This window comes from Vombatus ursinus, unplaced genomic scaffold (assembly GCF_900497805.2).
Source record: "Vombatus ursinus unplaced genomic scaffold, bare-nosed wombat genome assembly UNPS02014798.1, whole genome shotgun sequence".
Lineage (NCBI taxonomy): Eukaryota > Metazoa > Chordata > Mammalia > Diprotodontia > Vombatidae > Vombatus > Vombatus ursinus.
This window is the reverse complement of record NW_020954576.1, coordinates 12,397,466-12,416,911: the sequence shown is the minus strand read 5'-3', so window position 1 is coordinate 12,416,911 and position 19,446 is coordinate 12,397,466. Positions and strand designations below refer to the sequence as shown.

Sequence of the window (19,446 nt, the reverse complement as noted above, 5' to 3'; positions counted from 1 at the left end):
GTCGCACGCTAACTAAGGAGCCAGAACAGAAGCTAACAGCAGCTGTGTGGCTCTGACAATAGAGCTGGGTCTGAGATTCAACCACCATCACAGTCTGAAGCCTTCAGCTGAGTAATGAAGGCAAGGAGCTCAGACAATGAGGGACTCTGTAGTTCTTCACCATAGTTTTAGAAACAAATCAATAACACATAGTTTTAGAAACAAATCAATAACACATAGCAATAAATTGCACGATAATCTGATCACTTGAAACAACTAGCTCTCCTAATATTGAGTCTGTGTTTGTCCTTGTCTATTTCTATGTCTATCTCTTTCTGTGTCTCTCTATCTATATCTCTCCCTGTCTCTAACTTCCCACTCCATAATCCTTTAATCTTTCTCTTTCTCTCTTAAACAGCTGTCATATTACTTGTAAATTATGACTAGTACTAGTGTCTTATACTCAAGTTTCTTCTGAAGGCAACTTTTCCATCTATGTCTGTAGGAGGTTAAATCCAGGACCTGTTCCTATCAAGCAATAAATTCATGATAGAATCAAGCACAGCTTGTCATTTGTCAAATCCTAAAATCACCTATTGTTCCAGTAACATTCTGAACCAGGTGTCCATTGTCCATGATACTAGAGGAAGACAGAGGAGACTAGGCTCAGAACAGAAGGCAAATAAAGTTACTGATTCTTTCTTAACTTTTTAGATGCCGTCTCAGAACTCTTACAAGGCCAACCTTAGGACAATGGCAACTAACAGTAGAAAAGTAATGAATACTATCAATATTTTATTTCTATATGTATTTGTGTGTATATATAAATTGATAAGATAAATAGTGACCTATTAAACAGCATGTTCACATAAAATGATACCAGAGTCCCCAGAGCTTTCTCACTGAGCCTGGAAGACAGGGAGGATCACTTATAAAACTGAACTATTGCTTTGGAGAATTATTCTTTTCCTTCCAACAAGGGAATCAAAATATCTCAATAAAAGTGAACCTTTGGTCAACACTCACAAACAGCAACTTTACTATTGGTTTGGAGATAAAAATTAAGAATTTAGAAGCTGGGGCACCTAGGTGCACCAGCCCTGAAGTCAGGAGAACCTGAGTTCAAATCCAGTTACAGACACGTAACACTCACTGCTAGCTGTGTGACTCCGGGCATGTCACTTAACCCCAATTGCCTCACCCCCCCCCAAAAAAAAGAAAAGAAAAGAAAAGAATTTAGGAGCTGATGCAGACATTTATTGAATTGCTAGGGATTCAAAAAGCTTTTTTTTTTAAACTTACGCAACTCTTAGGGTCTCAAGTCTCCAAAGGGAACGAGCATGAATGGATACAGCACCACCTTCATAATGAACTGTTCTGTTAAGAAAAATAAGAGACATACTTTGAGTTTGGGAGGTTTTGATCCTTGGAATGTGAATACTCTTCAGGCTGAAAAAAAAAGGCAAACAGCTCAAGCCACAGCAATTCTGGAAAATAATCTTGTAGGGATCTTATCAGAGGGCAATCATTGATGATCTTTCACCGACACTTCAAGCACTGAAATATGAACTAAGTGAATAAACAAAAGGTTAACGACGTTGGTTTGCTTGGCTGGTTTAATTTTTTGAAGTACCAAATATACAGGTGGAGACTTAAAAAAATAAAAAACATAGCAAACACAAGACACAACAAAAATAATGACATTAGGCTAACCTGGATAAGCATTCAGCATAAACATTTCAACTACCTTGTTGCTTTCATTCCCCGCACCACTACCACCAAATTGCCCATCTTAAATGGTTAGATTTTACTGGGATTAACAAAAAAGTTGTATCTCATTTTTACTTATACCTTTTGTTTTTATATTAAAGTCATTTCTGAATACATCTTGTCCCTCTTCTACCCAGTGGATCAATTATTCCTTGTAACAAAGATCTTAGAAAAAGAAAAGGGACAGTTCAACAAAATTAAGTAATAATATTAACCATGCATGACAGCATATACAATATTTTATACCTATAGTCCCTCGCATAAGGGAAAGAGGGGCAATTTTTCAGCTCCTCTCCAGGACTGATCTTGGTCATTTTAGTAACAGATTTTTGAACTATCTTTTATGTTCTGGTCCCAATAAGTTGGCTTCACATTTAAACATCTCAATTCTGTTTTGGTTTATTGGAAAATATGAGATACTCTCAGATTATAGTGACTCTGGAAAGTTATTGGTATTGGATCACAATGACAGAAAAAAAAATTGAGCAAACATATCTCCAAAAAATACTGCTTTTTTTGTTCCTTTATCCTCTAGGGGGAAAAAGCACACAGGCAAGCAAATTCCTTTGTCACATATTCACATGCACATACATACACATACACATACACAAAAGTAATAATATTTTAAATATATTAAGGATTAGATTAAATTTAATGTATTTCTTTTAATAGTTTGTATTGTTTCCCCTTCATAAAAATTCAGTACAAATTTCTGAAATCATTACCATGATTCTTTTCTGATCTATGTCATTGTTATATTAACATAAATATCGAGAAGGTAGTAAAAATAAATGTTAGAAGGTTGTAGAATTTATTTTCTATTATCTCATAAGGATCTCCCCAATAATTCTCCAGGGAATTCTCAAAAAATTTCACTCTTTTTTAGATATGTATAAAAATTGTATACAGCTTCCTTTTCAGAAAGGACGGTAATTTGACTCTGTAAAATGATAAAATAATAGACAAGGCTTTGTGCTACAACCTGGGTGATAGATTAATGATCAGAGAATTTTCAGTCCCTGAAGTAAAAGAGGAATTCTAAACTTCTTAATCCAACACAAAAATTTCTTTCCTTTCAAAACTTTTTCTGTACTAAACAGCATTCCATATAATGAATATGTCTAATTTGTTGTTACATAATTTAACTTTGAAAAAATGCTAGCTGACACAAAAATAATAACAATAGGCAAAAGAGAATTTATTAAGCACTTAATATTTGTCAGGCACTGCACTAAGTGCTGGGGATAAAGGCAAAATCTACTCTAAAGGAGTTTATATTCTAATGGGAGAAAGCAATAAATAAAGAACAGATGAAAAGTGGGTAAGGTGGCAGCAGTAAGATTGTAGTATGGTATAGAAATAGCTAAATAGTAACATGGAGGCCAGATTCTGGTCAAGATATGATGAAAGCTCACCTATCAGACTATCATCCCATGGGCAGAGTCCAAGATTCTGATAGAGTGAAGACAACATGATATGGAAATGGCTGACAGTCCATTTCCATGGACAATTTCTCCAACAATGAAATCACGGGTCCAGACTCATTAGATTCCCTAGTCATTAGACCCCTATTTCCAGCATGTAGCACAATACCTAACACTTCATAGGTGTTTACTATCTGTTTAATTGAATATGATTCAGTTGTATCCATGTGTACCAAAGGGTCTACCAGGACATGGAAACAGCCTCACTAAAATCAAAGTTGTAACTGACAAGGCAATATGATATAATGGAAAAAACAATGGATTTAGAATCACAAAACTTTGTTTCAAATCCTGGTTCTATTAAGCTCTGCCCTTATTCAAGTTGGATTAGTTATTCTTTAAAAGTTATTGAGAAAATCTCAAGATTTGATCGGCTCAAGAGACTAAAGGCTTGGGCTGCTGATATCATTTCCTTGTTGCCTGAGGACAACACAACCATGAAGATCTCTAGGTGTCTAATCTGATGCTGGCAAATGAATCAAGATGGGTAATTCAGGTAAGGATGCTTAAACAGTTGAATCAATTCCAGGTTTTCTCATTGCCTATCCTTACTAAATAGCTTTCTTTAGCTATCACTAAGTAATTCTTCTTTTGTTAACTGTTTAATGTCCTAAGAATGTCTCATTTTATTCCCAATATTAAATCTAATTTGCCAGAGAACTAGACTGAGTCAGATCTACCTCAGAACACTATCAATATGAGCCTAGTCACAAATTTTCTGGTTAGTACAGTTATATATAAATATAAAATCTGCTTGGGTCTATAGTCAACTTGTGATATAAGGTTAAGAGTACTGGATGTTAATAATTAGAAGACATGAGCTATAGATCCACTGTCTGCCACTGACAAGTAGCGTGACTCTGGGTAAACACTTTCACAATCTAGGTCTCTGTTTACTTATCTGAACAATGACTAAATTATTTCTAAAGTCTCTTTATGCCAACTTTGCCATCTTGTATTTTTAACAGAACAGACTACCGTGTAACATCCTGGTACTTTCTCTGCAACTGACTCTTACAGAGACCTAGAGCAGTGAGAGGTTAAGTGACTTGATTAGGGTCACAGAGCTAGTGTGTGTTTCAATGGCAGGACTCAAACTTACATCTTTCTGGCTTTAAGGCCAGCTTTCCATTCACTTCACCATACTGTCTTTTTCTCTTTTATCCCCATTAAACCTATCTTAAGTCATTTATTTCTTCTCAACGACTTTCAGTCATGCCTTCTCATCTGTATTTACTGTTAACAACAACTTCTGAGTCATTCTTCCCATCTCTGTTCTTCTCTTCATTCAACACATTCTGCACATCATTATATAATTAATCTTAAAATACAGTCTTCACAATGCCCCTTCCTTGCTCAAAAACCTGCTATGGCCTTCTACTGTTAACCACATCAAAATCTGTATACTCTCCCTGGCTATCAACTGGGGATTCCTGGAGGTACGCAAATCACTTCACCTCTGGGCTTAAATTTCTTAACATGTTACATGAAAGGATTAAATTATACAATCTAGGGTTCTATAAACTGTGATCAAAAGAAAAATATTGTGGTCAGATTCTCTGAGATAATCAAGTAATAGACGCAAGGAAGAAACAGAATATCTTCAGAAAATCTCCCACCTCCAAATTCTATAACTTGACCTTATCGTAAAGAAAAATTCATTAGCATTACACAAATTATTTTTTTAAAAAGAGAAAGGAAAAGAATAATTGAGAGTTATATGGATGAGTTTCACTTGCTACATCACCTATGAAGATACTAATCTTAATCATCTAAACTGCTCAACTTTTAAAAATACCAACTTTGAGAAGAAAAATGAGTTAACATTATTGCTTTCATATGGTTCCCTTAATGATAAATAAAAACAAAGTTTCAACATCTGAATTAGCCTAAACATCACTTCTTTACTCAAGTATCATTTTTAGAGGTTTATGTGGGTTCACTCATAAGTACATAACAAGATGAAGTTATTAAAATCAGGTGATTCAAGTTTAAGTTTAAAATGTCGCCAGTAGAAGTAAAGCAAAGGAATGAGAAGGGTTAGGGTAAACAGGGTGAGAAAGACAGTAAGGAAAAACAGGAAGGAGGAAAATACACAAGTAATTGTAGCTTAGAATGTGAATGGGAGGAATTTACTCATAAAAAAGAAACAGATAGATAGCAAACTAAAAATCTGAATTTAACAATATGTTGCTTTCAGGGAACATTTAAAAAAATGAGAGATACACACAAAGATAAAATAGTAGAATTTAGTATGTAAAAATAAAGCAGGGATAGTAATCATGATCTCAGACAAAGTTAAAGTTAAAATAGATGTAATCAAAAGTGAAAAACAGAGAAATTACACTGTGTTGGCAATATTATTCAATATTGTTTTAGACCATTTAAAACACCTAGAAAGTATAAAATATCTGAGCTTATTCCTGCCAAAACAGACACAGGAACTATATGAACATAAACATAAAACACTTTTTATACATATAAACTCAGATCTAAATAACTAAAGGGTAGGTAAAGCCAATATAATTATTAAAATAACAATTTTATGTAACTAATCTATTTATTCAATGTCATCCCAATTAAATTATTAAAAATTATTCCACTGAGTTAGAAAAAATAATAAAAGTTCTTTTAGAAGAACAAAAGGTCAAGAACTTTAAAGAAACCAGGGGAAAAACAGGTAAAGGAATTAGTTTCAGCAGTATCAGACTTTAAGCTATATTATAAGCTGAGAGCATTGTTGAAATATAAAATAATAATTTCAATTATTTTACATTAAAATTTCTTTGTATAAATAAAACCAATGTAGCCATGAATAGAAGGAATGTAGAAAACTGGGGAAAAAAACTTTCACAGACAATTTCCCAGATAGGATATAATTGGGTTGGAATATTGCTATGGTGTAAGAAATGATGAACTAGTTGATTTATAAAAATATGGAAAGACTTGGACTTATGAAAGATGATGCTATCTGCCTTCAGAGAAAGAGATGACAGGAGGACATAAGTGTAGCATGGTCTTACATTTATGTGTATAAGTGTATGCATGTATGTTTATAGATATCTATGTATATGTGTGTATATATACATATATGTGTGTGTATGTGTGTGTGTGTATACATATATATATATATATATATATGTATATATGTATTTCCATGCTTGATCATAGCCTTCTGTAAGGGTAGTGAGGTGAGAGAAGGGAGAAAAAAAAATAAGGTTAAAAAGTACACACCAGAGAACAAATGAAAACCAACAGAGAAGCAAAGAAAAGCTGGGCGGCTTTGAAAACAATGTGTAGTAGTTATTATATAGGTTTTCTTGAAACGGAAATCTATTGTTTTATATTGAATCCTCTCTTATGGTCTCCTGTTTGCAGCAATATTTTTTTTTCCTTTTGTCATTTTGTATTTAAGTTTAAAATAAAAAATTTCAAAAAAAAATTTAATGTACTTAACTGCTCTGTACAATAAGAAAGTGGTACTAAATGGTTTATAATGTGCTTTCAACTTCTAAATCCTATAATCCTATACTCTAGTATCACCATCAAGGACAGTGCCTCAAAACATAAGCTTCAAAAATCAATTTTTGAGGCAGGTCAGAAAGTGTAAGAATCAAAAATATGGTACAAATGATGCTTCTGAATGATGAGTAATCCAGTTTGACCTGAGTATAGAGGGGAGATAAGGCTAACACACAAATACATTTTCTTTAGTGTCATTTCAAAAAAATTTATATGGTTTTATCCAACAATGAAACATGTGATAGTATTAAGGACTTTGGAGACTAGAATTTTTCTCATCAAGTCTTCAGAAGGACTGCTGTGCTAGCCTCATATCTCTACTTGGGTTCCTTGCCTGGTAGATAGTGGCAGATCAGGCTGGAGACAGGGTCAGTGGCCTAAATTTACTCCTACTCCTGGGGTTTAGAGGCTTGTGGTCCAAGGCAGCTAGTTCCAACCAGAACCTAGAGGTATAGGGTTGGTCCTAGTGGTGGTCTTGATAAGTTCCCTTGCAAACCTCCTGTCTCTCTATCACAGTGTCTTGATGCTTTAGCTCTTGGTGGCAATAGATCAGTGCTTGGTGGTGGTGGTAGTAGTGGCACTAACAATGTCATCTTTTAATAAAGGTGGCTCCTCTGGATTATGGCGGCACAGAATGGACTGGAGGCAGCTGCTGCCGCTTACTGGACTCTTAATTGTGGAGAATTCTCCAAAGGGGGATGGCAGGGAAGGAGAAATAATTACGGTGGTATCTTTTTCATGACTCCTCCTATCTCTCCCTCACAGAACATCATTGCTTCTTAAACAACAGAATGGAAGATTACAGAAAGGTCACCAGATTGGAAAACCCCAAAATACTCATCTATTACTGCTTATTCATGCACCCATGCTATCTTAAACCTATTAAACAAAAGAACACATTTTAAAAAATGCATCTTCTACTGAGTATGTTAATTCTTAGTAAAAAGCAAAATACTCTTATATGTGTCAGCCCTTCGGTGACAGGTAGCATGATGCAGCAGATACAGAGCTGGTCTTGGAAACAAGAAGATGAACCAGTCCCACATTTGACAAATACTAGCTGCATCCCAAAACCAAGTCACTTGACCTCTCAGGAATTTTGAAAAATGTAAGTTGCAAAGAAGGCGCCGACCTACGTGGTAGAGAGAAGTTCCTAATTAAGAAATTCCTTATATGAATGGAATCAAAGGTCTAGTTCTTATCTCCATCCCTATTTGAATACTTCAAGGATCCATAGTATATCAGTAAAGATACTTACTCTGCTGGTAAAGATCACCAATACGCTATACTTAACTAGGTGTTCTTAATGGATGTGATGCTGTTCAAAAAAAAAGTCTTAACAGAAGATGATCTTCTGTTGATATGTGTGCCACAGATAGCTGCCTTGGGGATCACTCCCAGAGTAATATAAATTCTTTTCTTATCCATTAGAAAACTGGCCACAGAGCCATGACTACCTGAGTTCAAGCCCCACCTCTGATATGGATGAGATAGGTAGCCCTCTGCAAGTCATTTAACCTCTCAATGCTTTAGGCAACTTTATAAATTGCAAGGGAGGTGCCAACTCATGTTGATACCAGGAGTTTCCTCATGTGAAATTTCATAATATCAAAAAATCACAGGTCCAATCTCAATTCTTTATTCTGTTTTGTTTTTACAGTGATATTTGGTGTTCTTTATGTCTGTTGCCTTGCAAATCTTTTCTTTAAAAAAAAAGTTCAAGCAATGAATGAGTCTGTGTAATTTACTAATCTTTGGGATATCTTCTTATTCCTTCTTCTTGAATTATGCCTTCTCATCTTCATCTTTTCCAACCTCCAAACTTAAGTATCAGTATTAGAATATGTTTATTTAATATGGAAAATCTTCTCTATTTCTCCAAAGAACTTTTCTGATTCTTTATATTTCTGATTTTAATTTATATTTATTTTATATATTTTATATATTATCATATATATTTATATATTAAATTATAATTTAATTATAATTCTGATTATATATATCTATAGATCTATAGATATATAGACATATAGATATATAGATATAGATATAGATATATAAAAATGAGGGGGTTGGACCTCCAAGGTCCCATTTAGCTCTAAACCTATGATGCATAAGACATCTGAGCTACAATTACATTATTTTTCATCAATCAAGTCTAGGTGATTCACATAACTACTAATACTGACAGATAGTTGCTACCACTGATAGCATAAAAAACTCTAGCCCAGGGACAGCTAGGTGGCGCAATGGATAGAGCACCGGCCCTGAAGTCAGGAGTTCAAAGGCCCTGAAGACCTGAGTTCAAATCCGGCCTCAGACCAAACACATGACACTTACCAGCTGTGTGACCCTGGGCAAGTCACTTAACCCAACTGCCTTAAAAAAAAACTAGCCCATATCTTTGGCAGTTTTATTCCAGGAAGAGGAGGGTATATGAAAGTCATGGTCCTGGGTCTTTACATAAAAAAATTTCAGAAATAACACTTCGTAAATGCTTAATTTCCACTGGTTGGAATTATATTTCTAAGTCTAGAATGTCATATCTGCATTCTAATTTCCTTAGACTATTTTCGTAATGGAACTAGAATGATTAAGACTCTCTACTCTTCATAATAAACTTCAACTTCATTAAGTATAGTATAAACAACAAAGCTGTCTTTCATCTCATTTACAAAAGCAATCAATTATTCTAGATTATGATATTCGTTACCCCACAAATAACTTCTCAGAATCTTCAAGGCACTCTTTTATATATTGCCTTACACCATAAGGGAATTGTGATTGCATACCATGAATAGTTCATTTCTGCTTTAATCTTACAGTTTCAATCAAAGCAAACTTTTTTTTTTAACCAGAGGTAACTAACAATGTAAGATTTTAAAGAAAAGCATTTACAAGAAAGTAATTAAATTTCTATTTGCTTATTCCTTGTTTATTTTTATTGTATTTTGACATATATAAGTTACAATAAAGAGTGAATGTTAAATACCAAAAGAGGAGATAGATAGTTTTAAATCATTGTCATAAGTAGGCAGAGTCAAGATGACAGAGAAAAGGCAGTGACTCACCTTAGTTCTCCCCAAAACTCCTCCAAACACTTATAAGTAATGCCATAAAACAATTCCTGGAGCAGCAGAACCAACAAAAGGATGGGGGGAAATAATTTGGCAGCCAAAGATAATTTAAAAGGTCAACAGGAAAGGTCTGTCACACCAGAGTGTGTGCATAGTCCAATATGGCTACACGAGCACAGAGTCAACCATATCAAACCAGGGGCAGGCCTTGGGAGTCACCAAATCAGCAGTGACAGCAGCTGCTTCCACCGCTCTAGCCCACAGACAGTAAGGGGGTTGAACAACTGCTCAGGAGATTAAAGGAGTCTCCCTGCCACCACCGGGTCACAGTCCTGGTGAGCCAGGTGGAACACTACCACACCAGAGCTTGGAACCCCACAGGAGCAGGAACCCTCATTGCAGTTCCAGGGCAGAAAAGAGGGTTTGTGGTTACTCACAGATCAGAGCACAGTACAAGAGAAAAGAAAACATACCTCTCCTTAGGTCAAATCACCTTGGAAGAACTGAAAAATTACAGTTCCATAGAAGTATCTCTGAAAACAGCTGCACAAAATTTCTGAAGCTAGGGATAGTGTGCCCTCCACCCTAGAACCACACTTCAGGAAAAAGTTAAAAGTCAAGATACAGACTGACAAAATGAGCAAACAAGAGAAAAAAGTTCTGACCACTGAAAGTCACTATGGTGACAAAGATTAAAATATACACTCCAAAGATAACAAAGTCAAAGCTACTATATCCAAAGCCTCCAAAAAAAAATATGAAATGGTCTCAGGCCATGGAAAAGTTCAAAAAGGATTTTGAAAATCAAGTAAGAGAAGCGGAGGAAAAATTGGGAAGAGAAATGAGTGATGCAAGAAAATCATGAAAAATAAGTTAACAGCTTGCTAAAGGAGACACAAAAAATACTGAAGAAAATAACACCTTAAAAAACAGACTAGGCCAAATGCTAAAAGAGATACAAAAATCCACTGAGAAGAATGCATTGAAAAGCAGAACTGACCAAATGGGAAAAGAGGCACAAAAATTCAATAAAGAAAAAAACTTCATAAAAAGCAGAATTGGCCAAATGGAAGAGATACAAAAGCCCACTGAACAGAAAATCATCTCAATGAACAGGCAAAAACTGCTGAAGTGTCAAAATCCATCCATTTGTTGCCACTGTTCATGGATCACTGGAATACTCAGACTAAAAAAGTTTCATTTGGAGAAATAATGTCAGAAGAGATAGCCTTACAGGAAAAACATGATATAAAATAGGTACCATTTGTGTTTGAAAAAAAATTGTGCTGCAAAACTGAAGGAGAAGCAATTCTTGAAGATGTTCCCAACCATCAATCAAAACTTTCTGATGGACATTTTCAAGGACAACTACTGTTTAGAACAGACAGTGTAATTTCTGAATTGTGTCCTTAAGCAGATCCTGCAAAAAACTGTTGCAGTCCAAGAATTTATTCACCAAAATGAAACTGTCTCTTCTTATAACATGCCGAAGTTTAAAGAGAAGACAAAGAAATCCAAAGAGATGGAAGACATACAAAGTGATCCATCTTTCCAGGATTTTGGGTACCCTAAGTATGATGCCTAAAGGGCAGAGGCTCTCCTTCACCAGCAAAAGAGACTGGAATGCTATAAAGCAAGGCAAAAAAAGCTTTTTGCATTGGGAAAAAGAAATGTTGCCACACTTTATGCATAGCAGGGTAGTCTCCATGAGGAGAAGATGAGAGAAGCCAACCATCTTGCTGCTATGGAGATATTTGAGAAAGTCAATGCATCCCTACTGCCACAAAGTGTTTTGGACCTACATGGACTCCATGTGGATGAAGCCATAAATCATTTAATAACTATATTATTAAAAAAAACTAAGAACATAAGCAGAATGGTAGTAACCCATATCTCTCTGTCATTATGGGAAGAGGAAACCACAGCCAGGGAGAAGTCGCATGAAGCAAACCAGCAATCATTAAATACCTCACAAGTCCCACAATTTCAGGTTCTCTGAAATCAAACCAGGGTGCTTGAAAGTTATAGTGAAGTAAACGGCTGATTTGTTGTTGTTGTTGTGGTTGTTAAAACACATACTGAAACATTTGCAGCAATTGAAATTGACTTTACTGTTTTACAAATATATCCTTAGGAATACTTTCCACTTTTACAATGAAATAATTTGTGATGTTTTTTCAGAACTTGAAAGAATCTTACTTTTTTACTAAGTTTAATGTCAAACATATTGTCTATCAAACATGAAAAAATACAGCATCCTTACTGATCACAGAATTTTAAAGAAAGCTATCATTATCATTTAAAAGTTTGATGCTCCCCTCAATTCTACTTTCAGATAGAAAATAAAAACTTTGTATTACTATTTTAACATTTACACAATATCTATACACTTCCATGTAGTATGAAGAGTACTAGAAGGTATGGTTCCTGCCTATAAAAATCTTGTTAAAAAAAAAAGTGAACATTTGAATTTGACACACAAAACAAACAACTTATTTGTTGCTATCATTTTGTCCTGCTATATCCCAAGAGGGATAAAAGGGACTACTGGGATTTTTTTTCTCACTTGTGGGTCCTCTCTTGCCTTTTTTCCATGTGTGCCATGAGTGAAGAGAGGGTGAGAAGATAGGTAGGTAGGGACCTGTCCCATCAGGCTTACTTATGCTCTTCTCTCCACCTATTTTGATAAGGCAGGAATGTTTAAAGAAATGTTTAGACAGACCATGTTATTGGGACATATTTGTTGCTTAAGTAAAACTGGCCCCTTAAATATAGTATTAAGTATCTTCATTTGTGGATAGTATTAAGTATCTTCATTAGACATTACGGGTAATGTCTAAATTGTAGTAGGTTGAAATGCTGTTATCCAGAATAAATTTAGAAAATTTATTAACTTAACTCCAAATGATTTAAAAGAAAAGCTTAAAGCTAAAGTTTTAACCATATTAAAAATAATCTTCAATGTTTTCTCAAAGGAAAATTCCATAGATTTGCTCTGCTCAATGGACTAGTTGTATATACATACTTTTGTTTCTTTGTAATTATTTTCCATTATGCTGCTTTACAATTTTGAGTTGAGAAAATTTAAATGTAATTTTCTTTATGGGATTTACCCCCCATTACAACATCTTCAAAAAGATTATTGTAGCATAATAAATAGTTTTGTTGTTTTAAAAACAGAAAAAAAATTTATATTTTGGGAGAAAGAAAATTTGATTCTGAAAGGTAGAAGATATTTTCCACATTTTGTTGTTAACTATGTAATTTTTTTGTTGAAAGACTTTTTATGATTTTGCTTTTAAAATTTCTCTTGAAAAGAATTTGCAAATAGTACATCTAGTTTAATAAAATACTTTAAACAAAAAAAAAGAAAATAATTCCTTAAAAATTAGAATTAAACAAATGGAAGTTAATGACTCTACGGGACATCAAGAAACAATAAAACAAACCAAACAAATGAAAAAATATAAGACAATGTGAAATATCTCATTGGAAAAACAACTGACCTGGAAAACAGATCCAGGAGAGATAATTTAAAAATTATTGGACTACCTGAAAGTCATGATCAAAACAGCCTAGACATCATCTTTCAAGAAATTATTAAGGAAAACTCCCCTGTTATTCTAGAACCAGGGGGTAAAATAGAAATTGAAAGAATCCACCAACTACTTTCTGAATGAGATCCCAAAATGAAAACTCCCAGGAATATTACAGCCAAATTCCAGAGCTCCCAGGTCAAGGAGAGAATACTGGAAGCAGCCAGAAAGAAACAATTCAAGTATCATGGAGCCACAGTCAGGATAACACAAGATTTAGCAACTTCTACATTAAAGGATCAGAGGGCATGGAATATGATATTCCAGAGGGCAAAGGAGCTAGGATTACAACCAAGAATCATCTATCCAGCAAAACTGAGTATAATCCTACAGGGCAAAAAAAAAAAAAAAAATGAACTGCCTCACCAAAAAAGCCAAAGAAAAAAAAGAGGCAAAAAAAGCTTTTACAGTGGAGGAGAAGAAGAGGAAGTGAGAGGGAGTGAATGAACCTTACTCTCACCAGAATTGGCTCAAAGAGGGAATAACCTACACACTTAATTGGATATAGAAATCTATCTTACCCTACAAGAAAGTAGGAGTGGAAGGGGATAAGTGAAGGGATGGGGGATAGAAAGGAGGAGCTGATCAGAAGCAAAACACTTTTGAGGAAGGACAGAGAGAAAGGAAAGGGAGAATTGCATAAAGAGGGGGAAGAAATAGGATGGATGGGAACTAAAATTAGCAATAGTAACTGTGAAAAAAAATGTGAAGCAAGTTTCACTGTTAAAGGCCTCATCTCAAACATAAAGAGAATTGAGTCAAATTTATAAAAATAAGAACTCTTCCCCAACTGATAAATGATTAAAAGATATGAACACTTTTCAGATCAAGTGATCAAAGCTATCTATAGCCATATGCAGAAATGCTATAACTCACTATTGATTGGAGAAATGCAAATTAAAACAATTCTAAGATACTACATCATATCCATTAGATTGGCTAACAGGACAGAAAAGGAAAGTGATAAATGTTGGTGGGGATGTGGGAAAAATAAGACATTAATGCACTGTTGGTGGAGTTGTGAACTGATTCAACCATTCTATAGAGTAATTTGGAAATAGGCCCAAAGGACTATAAAACCATGCATACCCTTTAACCTAGCATTGTCACTACTAGATCTGTATGCCAAAAGAGATAAAAAACAAAAAGGAAAATAACTTACATGTACAAAAATATTTATAGCACCTCTTTTCTGGTGACAAAGGGGATGTCCCTCAATTGAGGAATGGCTGAACAAACTGTGGTATGTGGTTATGATGAAATACTATTGCGTTATAAGAAATGATGAGTAGGATGTTTTCAGAAAAGCCTGGAAATAGTTACATGAGCTGATGCAAATTGAATTGTACTGTGTACAAAGTAACAGCAATATTATAATATGATCAGCTGTGAATGACTTAGCCATTCTCAGCAATACAATGATCCAAGACATTTCTAAAAGATTTATGATGAAAATTGCTATCCATCCCCAGAGAAAGATCTAATGGTTACTGAATACAGATTGGAGCATACTTTATTTTTTTACTTTCCTTTTTTGGGGGGAGGGGGAATCTATGTTTTCTTTCATAACATGAATAATATGGAAATGTTGTGCATGACTACATATGTATAACCCATATTGAATTGCTTGTCTTCTCAATGAAGGAGGAAGGGAGAGAATTTGGAACTCAAAGGTTTAAAAACAAATGTTAAAATATGTTTTCACATGTAACTAGGGAAAAATAAAATACTAAATAAATTTTAAAAAATAATTGTAACATAAAGTTTCAATAACAAATTACTACAAAAGTTTAAAAATATTTGTAAGTACTTTTTTTTCTGTTTCTGTAGAGACTTTAGCCAAAAGGGTACCTTATTGGTTATGGCACCCTCCCTCCCACCCTTTTTTCAATAACTCTCAGAGGCTCCCTGTTAATTCCAGGATCAAATATAAAATCCTCTACTTTTAATTTACAGTTTTCCATAACCTAGCCCCTTGCCTCCCTTTCCAGTCAATTTCACGGTATTTGCCTACCCTACCTCCCTCTACTCCACAATGCAGTACCACTGATCTAACTGCTGTTTCTCCCACAAAACACTCTACCTCCACCTGTGATTGCACTGGCTATCTTTCATGTTTAGAAAATGTTCCCTCTTTGATTCCATCTCTTAATTTCCCTAGCTTACTGCAAGACAAGCTCAAATTCTACCTTTTGCAAGTCTTTTCCTGCCCCCTCCGTCACCACTCCACCCCTAGTGACTAGCCCCTTGCTCTCTGAGAGTACATCCGTTCTGTATATCTTGTATGTATACAGTTATTTACATTATTTTTCTCTCATTAGAATGTGGATTACTTGAAGGTAGGGCCAATTTTGCTTTATTTAACATCATCTAGTTATTCATATGGGAAATGAGTAGTAGTAATTCCTATATCATTTTTGTAACTTTTTACACATGGCCTTAAATACAACAGTATGAACCTAACACAAGTTCAAAACATATAAATTTGTCAGAAGGGGAAGAAAGAAGACTGTAGTAAAATGTATGAAAATCTCTGCTTTTGCTTCTTGCTGAAAAAATGGAATATAATGCTATAGATCCAACTCAAAAGAGCTTTAGATTTTATTTCATTAAAAGATAAGTTTTAACTGTGAAAGGCTTAGCTACTCTGGTCAATATAATGATCCATGACAATTAGAAAGGACTTATGATGAAAAATGCTTTGTATCCTGAGAGAGAAAACTGATGACCTGGAGTGCAGATCGAAGCATATTTTTTCTTGCTTTTTTTTTCTGGCAACATGACTAATATGGAAATATACTTTGCATGACTTCACACATATGATAAGTATCATATTGCTTGCATTCTCAATGAAAGGGGGAGGGGTAGGATGGAGGGAGAGAATTTGGAACTCAATTTAAAAATTAATGTTAAAAAAAGATAAAGTCAGACTTTAACATGTAAGCATTATAGAATATAAAAATATCCTATTATTTAGCTATCTCATATTAGCAAGTGAAATTACTATGAAAATTATTCTCCAAGTTGTTTTTCTGCACTTTAAAGAAATTGAAAAACTTATGAATTTGTGTAAATAAATTCTATTTTGCATAAATAGTCTACAGTTTCATTTGTACATGCCTTTTCAATATTATGTCCCTATCCTGAACAGCCAAACTGTAACCACATTCTGATAAACAAAAGGTCCTATTTCATTAATGCCAATTACATTACAATTGTGGACATCTTAATTATTATGGAAAATGTTTTATTTTCACTACTTTAAAGAATCAGAAACTGTATAAATCACTATTGACCAGATCATTGTATTTGGAGCTTAATAGAACCTCAGTAATTTTCTAGTCCACTTTTTTACAGCTAAAGAGACATCACCAGAGAGATAAAATAATTTGTTCAAGATTAAACAGTTAGGAAATAGGGAGCTGAGATCTTAACTCACTATCCTCTGACTATAAATTCAGTATTCTTTTCATTATACCACACTGCCTTTCTCATTAAATAAACGTTCCAGTCTACCAAACATCCACTGACTGAGGCTGTCTCAATTTAAAAAAAAAAAGCTACAATTTTCAAACTATAGACTGAGGAATTTGACTTTAATTCCTAGAAACTTTCTAAAATGTATCGTCATAAAATGTTGGTGAATAGTAAGTCATGCATATTTGATCTCATCAAAAATTTCTGGTATGAAAAGGGGAAGAAACCAGTCTGGAATTACCTGATCTTGTTGAAGCCATGCTAGCTGTTAGTGATCTCTATTTCCCTTTCCTTACATATGGTTTAATTTGAGAAAAATCAGCATAGCAGCCATAAAGGTTTCCCATAAAGGTTGAATTAAATAGAAATATTATCCAAAATGAGAGAGGTTTCAGTTTTAGTCCTGTGGTAGTCTACCCTTGATAGATAATATCTCAAGTTTTGCATGCAATTCCAGATTCCACATATTGACAAGCTCTAGCATGTAAAAAGCAGGATGCTCATGATGGAGAAATGACTGGGAGACCATGCTATATGAAAGTAGACCGAACAAACCAATAGTATTTTATGTAAGGAAGGGAAGACCAGAAAACTGATGTGTCTTTAAATATTAAAAGGGCTAATGCTTGGGAAAAGAATTAGATATATTCTACATGGCCTAAATGGCAGAAAGGGAATCCATGGGTAGAAATGTAGTTTTGGATTGAGGTAAGGAGAAAAGAAAACTCTTAAAACTGACTTGTCTAAAACTGGAACAGGCTGCCTTGAAAAGCAGTGACTTCTCCATCCCTTAAGTTTTCCAAGAAGAGGTTGGAAAATTTCTACTGGGAATGTATATAAAAAGGATGCCTGTTCAAGTGTGGTCTGATTTAGATGACCTATGAGGTTCTCTGATTTTCTTGCTTTTATCAGACTAAATATATAGTTATGACTGTGAAGTTATTAAAAGTGAAATAAAGCAGATGTTTCTTTTAGTCATAAGCAGTACAGGAAAAGAAACTAATGTACAACTATTAACAACTATATACATAGCTACTTTTTCCTTCTGTAATATGGATAAGAATATAGTTATGCAAAAAAATCACTAGTATTCAGTTACCTGAGTTATTACTTTCTAAATTATCTTTCTATTCATCAAGATTATCATTATTGTTATTATTATTATTTCTAAGATACTTTCAAATTCTGAGGGCCTCTAAGGCCACTCTTTAAAGCATTTTTAAATACATTAAAAAACAACCAGAAGCCAAGTTCATATGTGTTGTTCCAATTTGCATCAAGAGTACACGATAAGCAATAAGTATATATTATCTCTTTTCAGCTAATGTTTTGCAGGAGTTATTTAAAATAAGTAAAAAAATTTTACTATATATCTTTTAGAAATAGTTATCATAGTAAAAGATTCACCTTAATGAAGAAGCTGACTGCAGATTAGCATATTTGACAAAGTAATGAATATATAAACAAAGCATGCAATTACCCTTCAGATGCAAAGCCCTCACACTGACAGCATTATTAACTTAATGTATAAAAGAAGTTGATAAAATTAATGGCTGTTCATCAAGTCTTTTATAATCCTGGCATAACACAGATCTTGACTGATCCTAGCATTTTTAGTTATATGTAGAGCCTATTAAACCAGAAGCTACTTTAGAAAATCAGAATTATTTACAGATTATATATTTCATACTCAAAAATGACTATGGAGTAGCAGAGCCAAGATGATACAAAAAGGCAGGGATTCCTCTGAGCTCTCCCCAAAAGCCCTCCAAACACCTTTAAACAACGCCATAAAACAAATTCTGGAGCAGCAGAACCCACAAAAGGACAGGGTGAAACAATTTTCCAGCCCAAAACACCGTATATGATCAACAGGAAAGGGCTGTTGCACGGGTGAAAATGGAGCACAGTCCAATGCAGCCCAGACCAGACCCCAGGAAACCAGGAACAGTCACTTCAGAGCTGACTCAGCAGCCACAGTAGCTACTTTCAGAACTCTCATCCCACAGATGGTAAGGGGTTGAAAAACTGGCGAGAAGGAGATTACAGGAATCTCTTTGCAGGCACTGAGGCAGGACTCTGTTGCTTTGCTCATACTCAGATCCAAGTCACAGTCCTGGCTGGCAGTCCCAGGGCCAGGAGGACCTCTAGCACACAAGAGCTTGTGGGCACGGGGGAACAGGGGACCCTCTTCACAGTTCCAGGGCAGAAAAGAAAGTTTGTAAGGGGCAACTAGGTAATGCAGTGGATAAAGCACCCGCCCTAGAGTCAGGAGGACCTGAGTTCAAATCCAGCCTCAGACACATAACACTTACTAGTTGTGTGACTCTGAGCAAGTCATTTAACCACCCCCCCCAAAAAAAGAGTGCTTGTGGTCACTCACAGACAAGAGCACTACAGGAGAATAGTAAATACACCTCTCCTTAGTTCATACCATCCTGGAAGAACCTGGAGGTCCCCAGAAGTATCTATGAAAACAGCTGCACAAAACCCCTGAAGCTAGGGACAGTGCGCCCTTGACCCCAGAAGCAGAGCCACACC

General features: G+C 34.8%; 1 protein-coding gene across 1 annotated transcript in view; it reads right to left on the bottom strand.

Moving 5' to 3' along the window:
* The window catches only part of LOC114050041 (ryanodine receptor 2), an 811,539-nt gene that overhangs the window by 450,862 nt on the left and 341,231 nt on the right, over positions 1 to 19,446 (bottom strand). The window contains exon 11 of the mRNA XM_027871576.1: positions 1,282 to 1,356. Coding sequence (XP_027727377.1) covers positions 1,282 to 1,356 — 75 coding nt within the window. The remainder of the gene's footprint in view (positions 1 to 1,281; positions 1,357 to 19,446) is intronic.